This window comes from Amphibalanus amphitrite, unplaced genomic scaffold (genome assembly GCF_019059575.1).
Source record: "Amphibalanus amphitrite isolate SeventyFive unplaced genomic scaffold, NRLGWU_Aamphi_draft 000253F_arrow, whole genome shotgun sequence".
Lineage (NCBI taxonomy): Eukaryota > Metazoa > Arthropoda > Thecostraca > Balanomorpha > Balanidae > Amphibalanus > Amphibalanus amphitrite.
The window spans coordinates 612600-626382 of record NW_024881748.1 but is presented as its reverse complement, the minus strand read 5'-3'; the positions used below and the strand labels follow the sequence as shown (position 1 = coordinate 626382).

Here is a 13783-nt window from a genome sequence, read left to right as displayed (position 1 = left end):
TATCTAGAGCATCTGTTCACGAGTGTGTATACTAGTGGTGCCAATTTCATGAAATTTCAATTCCAATTCCGATCCAATTCCAAGAAATTGCCAAGTAAATTTCCAATTTTGTCCAAAGCGGGGGCTATTCCAATTTTTAACGATTTTTGCATTTTTTGCGTAAATTTTAAAAGTGTTTAAAAGCGTTTTAAAGGCCTCCGTTTTAAAATTTTAAATTTTAAAGGCCTTGTGTTCCGATTAATTTCCAAAAAATGTTAAGAATTCCGTCCAAATTCCAAATTGGAATTGGACAAAAATTGGAATTCCAAGAAAAGAAATTCCGATTGGCACCAATAGTGTATACCAAAAATGAGCCTGATCTGATTTGTAAGACGGCGGCCAGAGCCCAAAATGTGAACAAACCAAAATGCTAATAATTTTTACGTTGACCTGACCTGTGACGTCATCGGTGACCTTGAGTTCAATAAAATTAGGTTTCGCTCGACAGTTTTTCCGGGGCTATCAGATGCCGTTTGAGTTTTGACGATCGGCCCAGTAGTTTCGGAGTTAGGAGGGGGGCTATGAAGAGCCCCCCCCCCCTCCCAGTAGGGCGTGTTGTACGCAGACCCCAGTGGGGGGCGGGATACGGTACACGCTCCTGCCGCAAAACCAGATTTATTTCTACCCGAGATGATCTGATCTAGAATTTAGCCGGGAACCCCGGTCCCCGACCGAACCTAAGGCATCGCAGGCCGTTTTTACATTGTAAGCCGCAAGGGTGTCAACACCAAACACCATCCAGCAGGCTGTTAACACGAATGACTGCCAGACATCCACAGGGCTCCACCGCACCATCCACCACCCCCTGCTCGCACTGCAGTCCATGACCTCCCCTCCGTGGGATTCGCCGTGGGATAGAGCGGCTGGTCGGGGTGCCCGATCGTCAGCTCGTCAATGATGCAGCAGGGCGGCGTTACCCCGGCAGTGGGTCAACAAAGTGGGCGTCTGCGGGTCACCAGTGGCCTCACTGTCTAGCGGACTGCTCAGGCGGAGAGAGAGAGACGGTCAGCACGTTCAGGATGATGGTGTTGCGCCGCGTGCACCTTCTCGGCGCTCTGCTTCTGCTTGCAGCACCGCCAGGTAAGAGATCGTGGATGATCCCAATTTTCAAAATTTACATGTTTTTCATTTTTTCACTAGGGTACTCGTTCTTCGAGTTCACACACCTGCTTCCGAGGGCCGCCTCATACTGAGCGAGAGGAGCTCACAGAGGTCTGAGGGACTTAGGAGGGTTTAGTACTCGACGAGCGTCCGACTCTGATAACCCCACAGTATCTACACGTGTCCCCCTTTGAGCTGATTCGCGCTGGGTCAGCTACTCTAATTAATTACCAGTATAACGCCTTTTGGGGCGACTAACGGAGCGAGCGAGACGGTGGGCCTTGCACGTGCGAAATTGCGAGGGAGTACCTTCAACTGACTTGTGCACTGCACCCTACTAACCGGTCTCTAGCGAGGTGTCAAATTTGAGCATAATCGGCCCAGCCGTTCTCGAGATCTGGAAGCGGCACCCTGCACGTACGCACGCGCAAAATGGGTCCGAGCTGACTTTTGCACGGCACCCTACTAACCGGTCCCTAACCGCATACCAAATTTGAGCGCAATCGGTCCAGCCGTTCCCGAGATCTGGAATCGACCCCTGCACGTGCGCACGTGCAGCAGCAACCCAATTGTGGCACATGGATATGCATTGCCTAGTGGGTGCCTACCTACTTGCCAACTTTCAACGCAAACGGCGCACTCCGGCACTCCTCAACACCAATTCCGACCTCGACTCCGTAGCCCTGGGTGAGGCTTTTAATGAGAGGTGCATTCGCACACTGTAAAACGTTCGGTACATGTACATTGCGCAATATGGATGCATTTATATGGGTACAATACAGCCATTTGTGCAATAAATTCTCAGCAGCATTGTAAGAACATATGTGTCAGTGCGAGTAAAAATTATTCATCTGGGAAGCTTCACCAAAGGAAGAGGACAGTGATGGAAGGGAACATGCATATTGATGGAAGGGAACAGGCATATTGATGGACGGGGCACAGTTTGTTGTGGTGATTCGACGGTATCCAGGGATGGTTCTCACGCCGTGCGGTGCGCCACACTTGTCGGAGGTCCAGCCTGCAGCCCGGCCGGCCTCGCTGCTCGCACCGTGAATAGTTAAGTAGTGTACCCTGGTGACGATTTCCGGTCGCTGGGATCCGTTTTGGTGATTAATCCAAATCAACGGATCAACAACTTACTTTCTAAACTCGTATGGAGCATTGTTAACTTCATTTAGAGAACGGAAGGACAAAATGGTAACGGCAGTCAGCTTTTATGCCGCTACGTAAGTTTAAAGGTAGTGTGCCACCTTTGAAAGATTTCCCATTTTATTTTTCCTAGGATAAGAAGCTTCTGTTTTTACCTAATATCGCAAAAAAAAATCAAAAATGGGCCTGGAATAGTGCCTTTTTCGCCTAAAAGTTTTTCGGTTTTTAGATATGTATAACAACTGTAGTGGGCTCACCTGCAAACAGGCGTCGGGCAACAATCGCGAATGCGGCGCACTTGTGACAATAAGCAAAGGTCATTATAGTGTTACGACCATACGACGTACGGGAATGAGTTATCAGCTGTCTAATCGTAGACAACACAATGTCGAGCCTTAAACTGTAAGCCCGTATTGGTATTGTTTCTTTTATTTGGCTGTCGAACATTATTTATGGTTTGAAATATGATTTTATGTAAAATAATTGATATGAAAAAGCCGTCTTATAAGTTATGACCCCATTTCACCACACGCAAGTGGCAGAAATGACAATGATCAGCTGACGCATTTTTCTTGGCCGAAGTCAGAGCGCGCGGCCCGACGCACCACGCGTATTTGGAAATTCCGACCTCGACGAGCATCAGAAGCCACCTAACAGGCGTGTTCGAAACCGCAGGAGATGATGATGAACGGGTTTATCGAAACTTGATTGGATGAGCATATCGGTAATAGCGATTTCAGTGTGTGCATTTATTGTTCATAGTGGTGTGAAATGTGGTTGGGGTACGACCGACAACCCGTCGGGGCGAATTTCGCACTGGGGTACTCAAAATTTGAAGAATTTAAGACGTTTCCATAAGTTTTGAAGGTATGGATAAGTTCTAAAAATCCGGTTCTCCTTATCCGGGTCATTAACTCCATATGGTCCAAGAAAGCTGGCACACTACCTTTAACGACGACTCAAGTGTCGTAGACATTTACAGGCCTTTATCGGTCGAAGGAGCGCGGCCAGTGGGTGTACTGAAACAGTACTTTCGTCTACCACCATGGCGGGAGGAGGGAAGGGGGGTGGGGGTGGGGCTTTTACTGTCCCCATCTGGGTTAGGTCATTTGGTCTCCAAGCGGAAAACGGAGATCGGAATTCGAAGACTTGTCCAAATTATCACTTGTTTTTTTTTGCTGTTTTAGGTCGAATCAAAGTTTCGGTCACAAGCGATACATGTCGCATCAATTCTCAAAAGAGCGTGATACCTGGGTTTTCATATGTAGCCATTAGTTCATTAGTTAGGATCCGATTCATCACAAGGATTTTCTTCGAAAAAAATACGTATTTAAGTATTTCTGGTAATCCGGTGTCTTGAACAATATCAGGACACATGTTATGACTTGAATAGGCTATCGTAAGGCTTATAGGCTTGTTGCTACGCGGACCTAGGACCCGAGTCAGCGGGGGCGCAACAAAAGCCTCCTCGCCGCCTCGATATGTTACAGTTGAGCCCAAGGTTGATAACTTATAGGTTGTACTTACATGTGTATGTTGGGTTATGATAGGTTCGGAATCACCGTCATAATGCGATAAGCGTCGAGATAGCATATTGTGATGTGGTGATCTCTTTCTCCTTCTCTCCTCACTCTCTCTCTCTCTCTCTCTCTCTCTCTCTCTCTCTCTCTCTCTCTCTCTCTCTCTCTCTCTCCTCTCCATCTTTCTCTTTCTATCTCTCTCTCTTTTTATCTCTCTCTTTCTCTCTCTCTCCCTCTTTCTTTCTTTCTTTCTTTCTTTCTTTCTTTCTTTCTTTCTTTCTTTCTTTCTTTCTTTCTTTCTTTCTTTCTTTCTTTCTTTCTTTCTTTCTTTCTTTCTTTCTTTCTTTCTTTCTTTCTTTCTTTCTTTCTTTCTTTCTTTCTTTCTTTCTTTCTTTCTTTCTTTCTTTCTTTCTTTCTTTCTTTCTTTCTTTCTTTCTTTCTTTCTTTCTTTCTTTCTTTCTCTCTCTCTCTCGCTCTCTCTCTCGCTATTGTCGATCTGTTGATCTCTCTTTTCCTCCTCCATATGGGTATCCTCCACTCTTTCTGCATTGAATTATAAAAGGGCAATCATTCTCAATGTGAAATCCAAAGTATCCTCTTTCAGGAAAATGTCAAAGCGCAACGAGCACTACAGAATCCGCATCACAACAGGAAACAACAACTTTGGCAGCGCAGCCAGAAACAACTTTGACAACGCAACCAGAAACAACTTTGACAACGCAACCAGAAACAACTTTGACAACGCAACCAGAAACAACTTTGACAACGCAACCAGAAACAACGACTTTGACTACAACATCAGCTCCAACAACGACGACAACACCCTTGGTGAGTGACCTGTACAGTTACGGGTACATAATTGCATTTACGGCGTGGACCATGTATACTACATGCTACATCATACCTACCGTGTAAGGATTGCGTTGTAAGGGAGTCAGTCGTACGACTTGATATATCAAGACCCGTACCTATATCTAACGCCCGTATCTAATGCATTTTTTCCGGAATAATTGTTATATCCGATAGAGTTTTGAAACCAGAAATGTAGAATGTTTTATTGTCGAATAAAGCTTAGCCTTCCAAGATCGCCGCCTAATGTATGAATTGTAAACACTATGCTTGGCAATGCCCTTATATTTCCCCCAAAATACCACTTACCTGCATTCCAAACTGGTTTACTGTTACGTTGTTGACCGAATTGCTTCATCAAGCCAGCGAGAGGGACATGCTTTGTTGCGGAGATCGAAGCCTAAAAAAGACCATGGATTATAAATATAAGCTCGAAGAATGTCATTTTTATGAAGAAGTTTAAGAAAAGTAGTCAAATTTTCATCGAGGCATTGACTTTCCCGGTATGATTTGTCTCACTAATTTAGCGATACGTGGTCTGAACAGAATAACAAGTTTTGCTCATGCTGTGTACCTTTTTCAACGTATACCTAGACATATTGATAGATTCACAGTCCAGCATTGAGCATACACACTTCACCACGATCATATAGAAAACATATTTCAAAGAGAGAAGAGTTAAATATTATCAAAGTCCAGCCGTTCGCTCGCTAGTTCGGCCCGGGAGCCGACTCTCCGTTCTGGCACGAGGCCAAGCCTCGCGGCGGTCACAGGTCGGTCGGCCCAAGGTGACCTTGAGCGGACAGCGTGATTGGTCACCAGCCGCTGCCGCGTGGTAATCGATATCCAAAAAGGAGACGCAACACCAAAGTACCAATTCAAGCACCGTGAACAACCGAAATGCCCAAAACCCAGCAATCAGTCAATCAATCCGTGAGCACACCGGCCGACAAAGGTGCTGAAACGAAATACGCGTGCTGATCTGACCTATTGACCTGCCGCCCGCAGCCCTCCGACCCTGAGGAGATGTACGCACGGATTCAGTTTGCGCTGGGCCCGACCAACATCGAGCTGACCCCAGGCCAGCCGTTTGACCTGCAGCTGAACATCAGCGTACCTCCGCTGGACCACGTGCCGCCCACCGACTTCAAGGTAACGGCGCGGCACAGCAGTTATATCTCCTGATCGTCATGTTGAGCATTCCTACCCCCTGCTGAGGTCACACAGCCTGACGCCTTTCGCTTGATATGAGGGGTAGGTATACGTAAAGACCAAGTGGCATCTTATCCGATGACCAGCTAAGTTAAGGTAATGTAAGCTACGCTCCTGGGAGTTACGACGCTACGCTAATACTTTCACACGCAAATGTCGCGTTGACCGGTGTCTTGCTCCTACCGGTCCTAAATCACTGTATCCGTGTACCTGAGATCCGCGCCCGGCCCCCAGATTGAGGTGTTTGGCCACGCCATCACCGGCACCGTGTACACCCGGTTTGCGCTGTTCGAGCCGCGACTGCAGATGGATGACGACTCCCAGTCGGTCGCCAACTTCACCACCCACCTCAACAGGAGCACCGAGTTCCCCAACATAGTGAGTAGCGCGGCCGATCGTGTGCCAACGAGCTCTCCAGCATCGTGAGTAGCGCGGCTGGGCGTGTGCCGCCGAGTCCCCAGCCGAAGATCGCACTCCGGACATCCTTCCAGTCACTTTGCCTACTTAGTCCTTCGTGAGCAAAGATAGATTCAAGGAGCCATTCTTGAATAGTGTTGGAAAAAAAGGTAGAGGCTTGCCGCACACACTGCCGCATACAGAAAGGAACACAAAGCTGTCATGATTTTTTTTTCTCTTTCAAAATATCACATGGAACCCGTGAGAAAGCACAATGTACACTCACCTGAGAGCACATATGTAGACGAGTACCTAAAAGTAGCCAGAAAGAAGGAACATTCTTTTCGGAATTGCAAACAATGTTTATTCATTTTTTTATCAATACGATTACGTAATGCTTGTCGTGATATGCGTGACATGGCTTCTTACTTTACAGTATCACTCTGGAAGATTTGTCATAAGCAACTTCACAACTACAAAGGAGGGGATACTGATTTTCGTAATTAGAACGGCCCTTTTGAAGTAAGTGGTTTCATTTTCTCTCAACTTGCCATTACATGCTGATTTAGATATGGACGCTGTTATCGTAAATGATAGATGGAACAAACGAGCGTTATTGCAGACCACTCACCACTGAGAAGTAAATGATGATTAATAACGTTACCAAAGACCGTCGCTGATGGCTCCCGATAGCCCACTGTCGCCAGCTCCTCAGCCACGTGTAGACTCTGCACCACTGACGTGTCCCGTTCTGCGGCAGATCCTCCACCATGACGTCGGGCAGCTCGTACCCGATATCGGTGGCCGTGACCTTTGGCGACGGCCTGTTCGGCTGGTCACAGCAGGCCATGTACATCTGCAGCCAGGCAGACGTAAGATGTCATTTCAAACGGCACAGGCACCATAACAGCACCACTAAAGTAAAAATATACCATTTCTGATACGACGAGAAGTGGCATGACAAATCGGCTCGGCCTGTTTAAGAAGGTTAAATATCAAAGGTAAAAACACTTTTTATTTTTATGATTATACGCAATGGTTAACCATCAAATAATTCATTTCCGGTGTTTGTAACAACTATATTTTGATAGCCTTATTGTGATATCAGGTGACCTTTGACTTCAATGGAGTGCTGGCGCCGAGCGCAGGCGGAACCTCGGGTCAGATCGAGAGGCGGGGCGCAGACCGGATCGACGTCCAACTCCAGTACACAAACGCGTTCGACGAGCTCCGGTTGGAGGTAGGCCATCCGCCATCCGCCGCCTCCAGGAGGGCAGCGGAATGTTGTTCTATATGCCCTGAGCGGAATGCTCATGGTTACTGGTGGAGTTTTGCTTAGAACGTTCAAATCGATACCTACTTTATTTTGTAATGGTAATTATATTCATACCAGTATAACGCCTTTTGGGGCGACTAACGGAGCGAGCGAGAGGGTGAGCCTTGCACGCGCGAAATTGCGAGGGGGTACCTCCAACTGACTTGTGCATGGCACCCTACTAACCGGTCTCTAGCGATGTGCCAAATTTGGGCACAATCGGCCCAGCCGTTCTCGAGATCTGGAAGCGGCACCCTGCACGTGCGCACGTGCAAAATGGGTCCCAACTGACTTGTGCACGGCACCCTACTAACCGGTCCCTAACTGTGTACCAAATTTGAGGGTAATTGGTCGAGCCGTTCTCGAGATCTGGAAACGACCCCTGCACGTGCGCACGTGCAGCAGCGCCCCAATTCTGGCACATGGATATGCAGTGCCTAGTGGGTGCCTACCTACATGCTAACTTTCAGCGCAATCGGCCAAGTAGTTACCGAGATATTGCAACAATTACAAAACGGACACCTCTTCGTTTTGCACGTGGCACGTGCATAAGGGGTCACCCACATGCATCAGGAATAGTCCAATACTTGGTAGAAGGAATGAAGCTACCCTACAAAAATTACCGCGTGTAAATCGGTCAAGTGGTTGCTGAAATATAAGCCTCGCAAAAGCGTGACCACGGCCGGCCGGCCGGCCGCTCATACTCAGAAATTTCCGTTAATCTAAGGAAAGACTACGCTCGCTTCGCTCGCTCCGTAACAATAGGTACGTAAGGTTAGCGGGAGATAAGAACTAAGAGCTAAACTATAGCTGAGCTGTGCCGCCTATTGTGTCGATGTGTCTTGTTTGTCAAACTCTCTGCATACAGGTCTCGGGGACGTCAGTCAAGGCGGATGTGTTTTCACTCACCGCCATCGAACTGCAAACGATGGAGTCAAGCTTCGGTAGCTGTGCCGCTTTCCGTGACGATGTGAATAGTACCAGTGTCTTTGAGACGTCGTCTTCAGGGAGAACTAAACGGGCCGTCAGCAGGAGCTTCGGAAATATCCTCAACTGTGGCGGTACGAATGTTCAAAAACATCTACTTATCTGACTTGCAGGATCAGGAAACCACAATGTGCAGTAGTATGGAAGCTGGGCGTCGTGGTGCAAATTGTAAATACCCCAAGGTGTCTTGATACAACACGATCGTTATTTATAAATGAGACGGGGGCGCAGAGCGACTGCAAGAAGTCGCGATTGTGTGACGAGTTTAAGTTCCATTAGTCTGTTGCTGGTTGTACTTCTGTGATTTATGAGCCTCTGCTGATTCCACCACCATGTTTGCCGCTGCTGTTTGACTGACATTATTGGCCACAATATCAGCGCCTCGTTTCCAGGCGCGCAGCCTCGCTCGGCGGGCGAGGACGACGAGATAGTCCTGGGGTTCGGCGTCGTCACCGACGGAGAAATGGGCGACACCTTCACCATCACCGTCCGGGTGCTGCTGAGGGGCGCGCTGAAAATGACGCAGTCACTCACACTCACCCTCATCGAATCAACAACTGCCACACTCGGCACTAAATATCAAATGGTTAGTCATTCGATTGACTTTATGAATTACCGTCAATGTAAAGACGGATAAAAGAGACGTTAATTCGTTTTCTCTGCACGCTAATCCGCTGCAGTGTTTCACAGACACAGCTGACACCTTTCCGTCTGCATGTTTTTAGGCGCGTGTCGGAGAGGGGGTCAAACTGGCGCTGACGGAGCCGGCTCCAGGCGTACCACTCGACATCAGCCCCGGGAGACATGTCACCTTCGACATGTCTTACGAGTTCCTCAGTCACCAGTCGGAGCAGTGGTGAGTTCGTGAAACACTTAGAAAGTCGGGCTATTTTATGGACAGTGTAACTGAAACTGAGCTATGAAATTTATTCTTTATCAGGGCAAGTTTTATTTTACGCGAGATATTGGGCCACCTAAGGTGAGATTGTTAAGCACACTTATCTGATTTCAGTGACAATTGACTTCGTATATATCTATCTTACCATTTTTATCTCGCAACAGGATGTACGATTCGGTGAACTAATGCCTTTTCAGTTTGCGCACTGATTGCTATACTGTCTGCCTCTCCAATCTCCATGCGTGTTTTATATTCCAGCATTAAAAACAGAGACCCGAGTATCGACACCGATGTGTACGTTTTCCAAGGACAGCTCGTCGTTACAGGCACAGAGGTGAGCTCTGCAATCACCGCCAGCCCCACACCGGGTCATTAGTTAACAAACGAAACCAATGCTGGTAACACAAGAACGATACAGCACCAATAGTCAGGATGAAACTAATTCTGGCTGTAAAGAAGACGCGTCTTTCCCAGCTAGGCCACTATAAGAGCCAAACGCTGGTAAACTCACCATTGAAATAAATAAATTCGACTTGCCAACTGCAGTGCAAATAAGTAACTAAAGACGACTGATTTTCTGTCACGTGGCTCGGTAGCTTATAACCAGCAGATAAAAATAAGAAACTAAGAAAATGCAGAAACAAAAATCCGATATAGCTGGGTTATGTAGCCGATATAACTGATAATATTTTCCATCTCGCTCTCCTCGCCGCCGTTTCGCGGAGTAATGTGGCACCATGCTCGATTGCTCAAAGATGTTCTAAGCAGCGTTCGTCTATGTCTGGACGATCCCTTACCTTTAGCTCACGTCTACGTCCCACCATTCGTTTAGCGTCTGTTCCCTGTTTCCGCTCGTACTCTGGTCCCAGCTCCCTCACCTGACCGCTGTCGCCCACCTGCAGGCCCAGCCGTGCGGCGTGTCGGACGGCGACCGATCCGAGGCCGTCTCTCCCACCCTGATGCCCACCGACATCTCAGTGTTCGACGGCAACTCCTCCATGGTGTTCTGGCTCGGACCGACATTCTACGCAGGAGTCGTGAGTTGTTCTAGCAGGGCACGGTGGGGCTGTGTTCACTTGGAAACAGGGCTTCTGTCTAGTTACTTGGCCGCATCGAAATTAACCCGCGACCGCCTGGGGGGGGGGGGGGGTCGGATCCGACCCCCCCTCCGTTTTTCTTGAATAACTCATGAACCGCTTGCGCTATCAACTTGAAACTTTGCATACCTTCTCCCCCATCAATTTGACGTCTCCTGTGCAATTTTTAAGAAAAAAATTCAAAAATTTCTGAGATATATCGATTTTAGTGATGTAACTACATGGCGTTTTCAGTCAAAAAATGGTAAATGTTTAAAAAATCGCCAAAAATCGAGGTTTTAAGCAAATTGCAAATTAAGGACATGGAAAGACGCAGCTCAACAAGTTCTTTAAAATGGCTATCTCGGATTTTCCATAAAATGCGTTTTTCACCCCTAAAAATTCAAAAAACTATTTTTTTTGGAAAACAGCTAATAAAATCCAAAATTTTGAGAATTTTCAAAAAACCGGAATATATGTTATAGAGCTCTATTAGAACATTAGATGTCCCAAATTTCAACTTTCTATCTTGATTTTTAACCCCTAAATTGTAAAAAATAGCTCCAACATGCATAGGGCATGGTGACGTCATAAGCATTTTCGCGAATTAGAGGCACTTCTGAACATCGCATGTGAAAACAAATGGCACCACTAGATTCCTGGGACAAAGATCGTCTAGAAAAGTGCATTTTTATGTCAAAAATAAAAAGTTGAAAAATTGATTTTTTTTCTTAGCCCTCGTTTAGTTATGTATGGTATAAACGATTTTTTATGCTTTCAATTCACACTTATCACCAGCACAGTGACTTGGGGTCACATATAACCATTACCATTAGATTTGGCGTGAAAAATAAGTCATAAAACATGTGTCGCACGCCCATGTAGCAGAAAGTGAAAACCCTGACCTTTCGTGACCTGACCTGACCTTGACCCGAACTTAGTATGACCCCTATACGCACATGGTACCTTCACTAGCTCTTTAAGGTCATTTGTGGTGAGTTTCGAGCAGCAGCTATCGATTCCGCTGTCCGTAAGCCTAATCATGCAAAACCCCTGAATTTGACCTTTGACCTGACCTTGACCCGAAAGTTGACCTCAATCTTAAAATCTTAAGAGTGCTTTGGGAAGGTCTCGTAGAGACCTTTCGAACGCCGCCTCGCGGGGCTCGATACGACCATTGGTTCTCGAGATAACAGGGGGGGGGTCGGATCCGACCCCCCCCCCCCCAGGCTGATGTGGGTACGGAAATAGCCCAGGCGGTGCCGGGTTTATGAGCAATGCGACTCAGAATAATTTGTTCTTTACGCATTTCAGATGGATTACAAGCCGTCGGCTAACGAGTCCAGGCGTATGTCGGTGCGTCTGACGTTCCTTATCGCTGAGACGGCCCAGAACCCGAGCGTCTCAGTGACGTTCCGAAGCTGGGAGACCGTGACGGCAGCCATACCGCTGATGACCGAGGTACAGCCCACACATAGCTTCACAAAGACACAAGGCTGCAAACACTAAATATAGGGATTCAGCAGGATTTATGGTGCATACTGCGATCTAACACCGTATATATTCCTGCATGCATATTGGATTGGATCAGCAATAGTTTACGCTTCAATGCGCTACTTTATTGTGACTATAAATGAACATAATGGCCGTTGCTGAAGTTAACCTTTAATGCAGTTTGTACCGACAATGAAGCCCTGAAACGCATGTTGCTGCTGTTTTCAGAGCCAGAGACCGAATGCCACCACTTCCAGAGCGTTCCAGATGGAGGGCAACATCACCAGCACTCTACCACGAACGTGAGCCCAGCTCTCATTGTGCAATACCTACCTACGATTGTAGTGCATTCTGCATGGCGCCTAGTATCTCAGTTTTCGAGTGTGAATACATCAACAAATTGGGGTCTCGCTGTGAATGTAAAGCTACCTAGATGTCAGTTTGAGGTTAATTGTGATAGCGACTTTTGATGTTACGTATGCAACGGCTTAAAAAGAAATGGGATACGGTGTACAGACAAAACGGGAAGGAGATTTGATGGCATTACATATTTGGGCTTAGAGCAAGATTTAATGGACGCGTTTTTACATTTGCTAGTCGATGTAATGAGCACCAACACATCCCAACTCCATCCAAATTACTTACAAAACGGTGTAAGGAACGAGTAGCGTACCAATGATCGATTTGAGCGCATTGCTTATGCAGACTAACATGTACATATGTGTTGAAATCACAGGCGAAACACCGTTAACAGCTATCACTAAACCTTCGTATTTTCAGCGGTATTTGACAGCGGTTTCCTCCTCCTCTGGCAGGGAGAGCACCAGCACCACGCTCTACGCCGGCGGCGTCGTGGCCTTCAACATGACCGTGTTCGTGCCGCCCGGCGGCAGCTACCCCGACTTCCGAGCGATGGCGGCCCGCCGCGAGACCGGCCTGGGTCAGCTGCGTCTCTGCCGTGCCAGCGTCGTCGCAGTGGGCGCCAACCTGCCCTGCAACCGGTACAACTTTGCCGACGCCACCACCGTTTTCAACAGGTGAGTCTAATACGAGATGCCTGCTTTCCATTTTTTTTTATTGCTAGCGAGCTGACGCTGCTGTGTGTTTGATGCGTTTTTACGCATGGTTGTTTGGGTTTAGTTGTGTGATCGCGGAGTTTTATCCATTGTTGTGCGGATGATAAATGTTGTAAATAAGTGACGCACCGAAATAAAAAGACAATGACGCTAAAAACGACAATAATTATGGCATCATTATTTGTAACATCGGCGAGACAGTCTTGTAGTTATCGAACCCTTAACCCTCGCCCTGGCAGGGGGGGGGGGGGTCGATGCGACCCCCCTAAGGTTTTTCGAAGATAGCGTAAAAACAGCGGCGCGCAGCGCCGCCAAATTTGGCACAGCCTATGGGGCAACCTTTTTACATATGACCTGAAAATTTCAGGTCCGGGTGACCTTGGGTCAGGTCACCAGGTCAGAAAAACCGGTACAAGGTCATGGTCAAATTTCAATTTTCTTTTTGCACCTATCCAACTCACAGTTTTGCACTGATTTCCTTCACACTTCAGGATGTGCTAAGGTCACCGAGTTGTATAACATATAGTTCGGGTTTTTTGAGGTCACTGACCTGAGGTCAGTTAGAGGTCATTACGTCGTAATGTTAAGCCTATGGGAAAATACTAAATTCGGAAAATACTGGAGATATCCGCTTCGTTCTATCACTTTTGTGCTTTGAAACCACAGTACTT

The 13783-nt window shown here is 47.1% G+C and overlaps 1 protein-coding gene across 1 annotated transcript in view; it reads left to right on the top strand.

Annotated features, from left to right (window-relative positions):
- Positions 1-4434: 4434 nt before the first annotated feature.
- The window catches only part of LOC122386480, a 30294-nt gene continuing 20945 nt past the window's right edge, over positions 4435-13783 (top strand). The window contains exons 1-14 of the mRNA XM_043375713.1: positions 4435-4637; positions 5667-5810; positions 6105-6248; positions 6703-6788; positions 7027-7138; positions 7375-7506; positions 8450-8642; positions 8961-9154; positions 9294-9424; positions 9725-9800; positions 10369-10503; positions 11857-12003; positions 12265-12338; positions 12852-13073. Coding sequence (XP_043231648.1) covers positions 5685-5810; positions 6105-6248; positions 6703-6788; positions 7027-7138; positions 7375-7506; positions 8450-8642; positions 8961-9154; positions 9294-9424; positions 9725-9800; positions 10369-10503; positions 11857-12003; positions 12265-12338; positions 12852-13073 — 1772 coding nt within the window. The 5' untranslated portion in view covers positions 4435-4637; positions 5667-5684. The remainder of the gene's footprint in view (positions 4638-5666; positions 5811-6104; positions 6249-6702; positions 6789-7026; positions 7139-7374; positions 7507-8449; positions 8643-8960; positions 9155-9293; positions 9425-9724; positions 9801-10368; positions 10504-11856; positions 12004-12264; positions 12339-12851; positions 13074-13783) is intronic.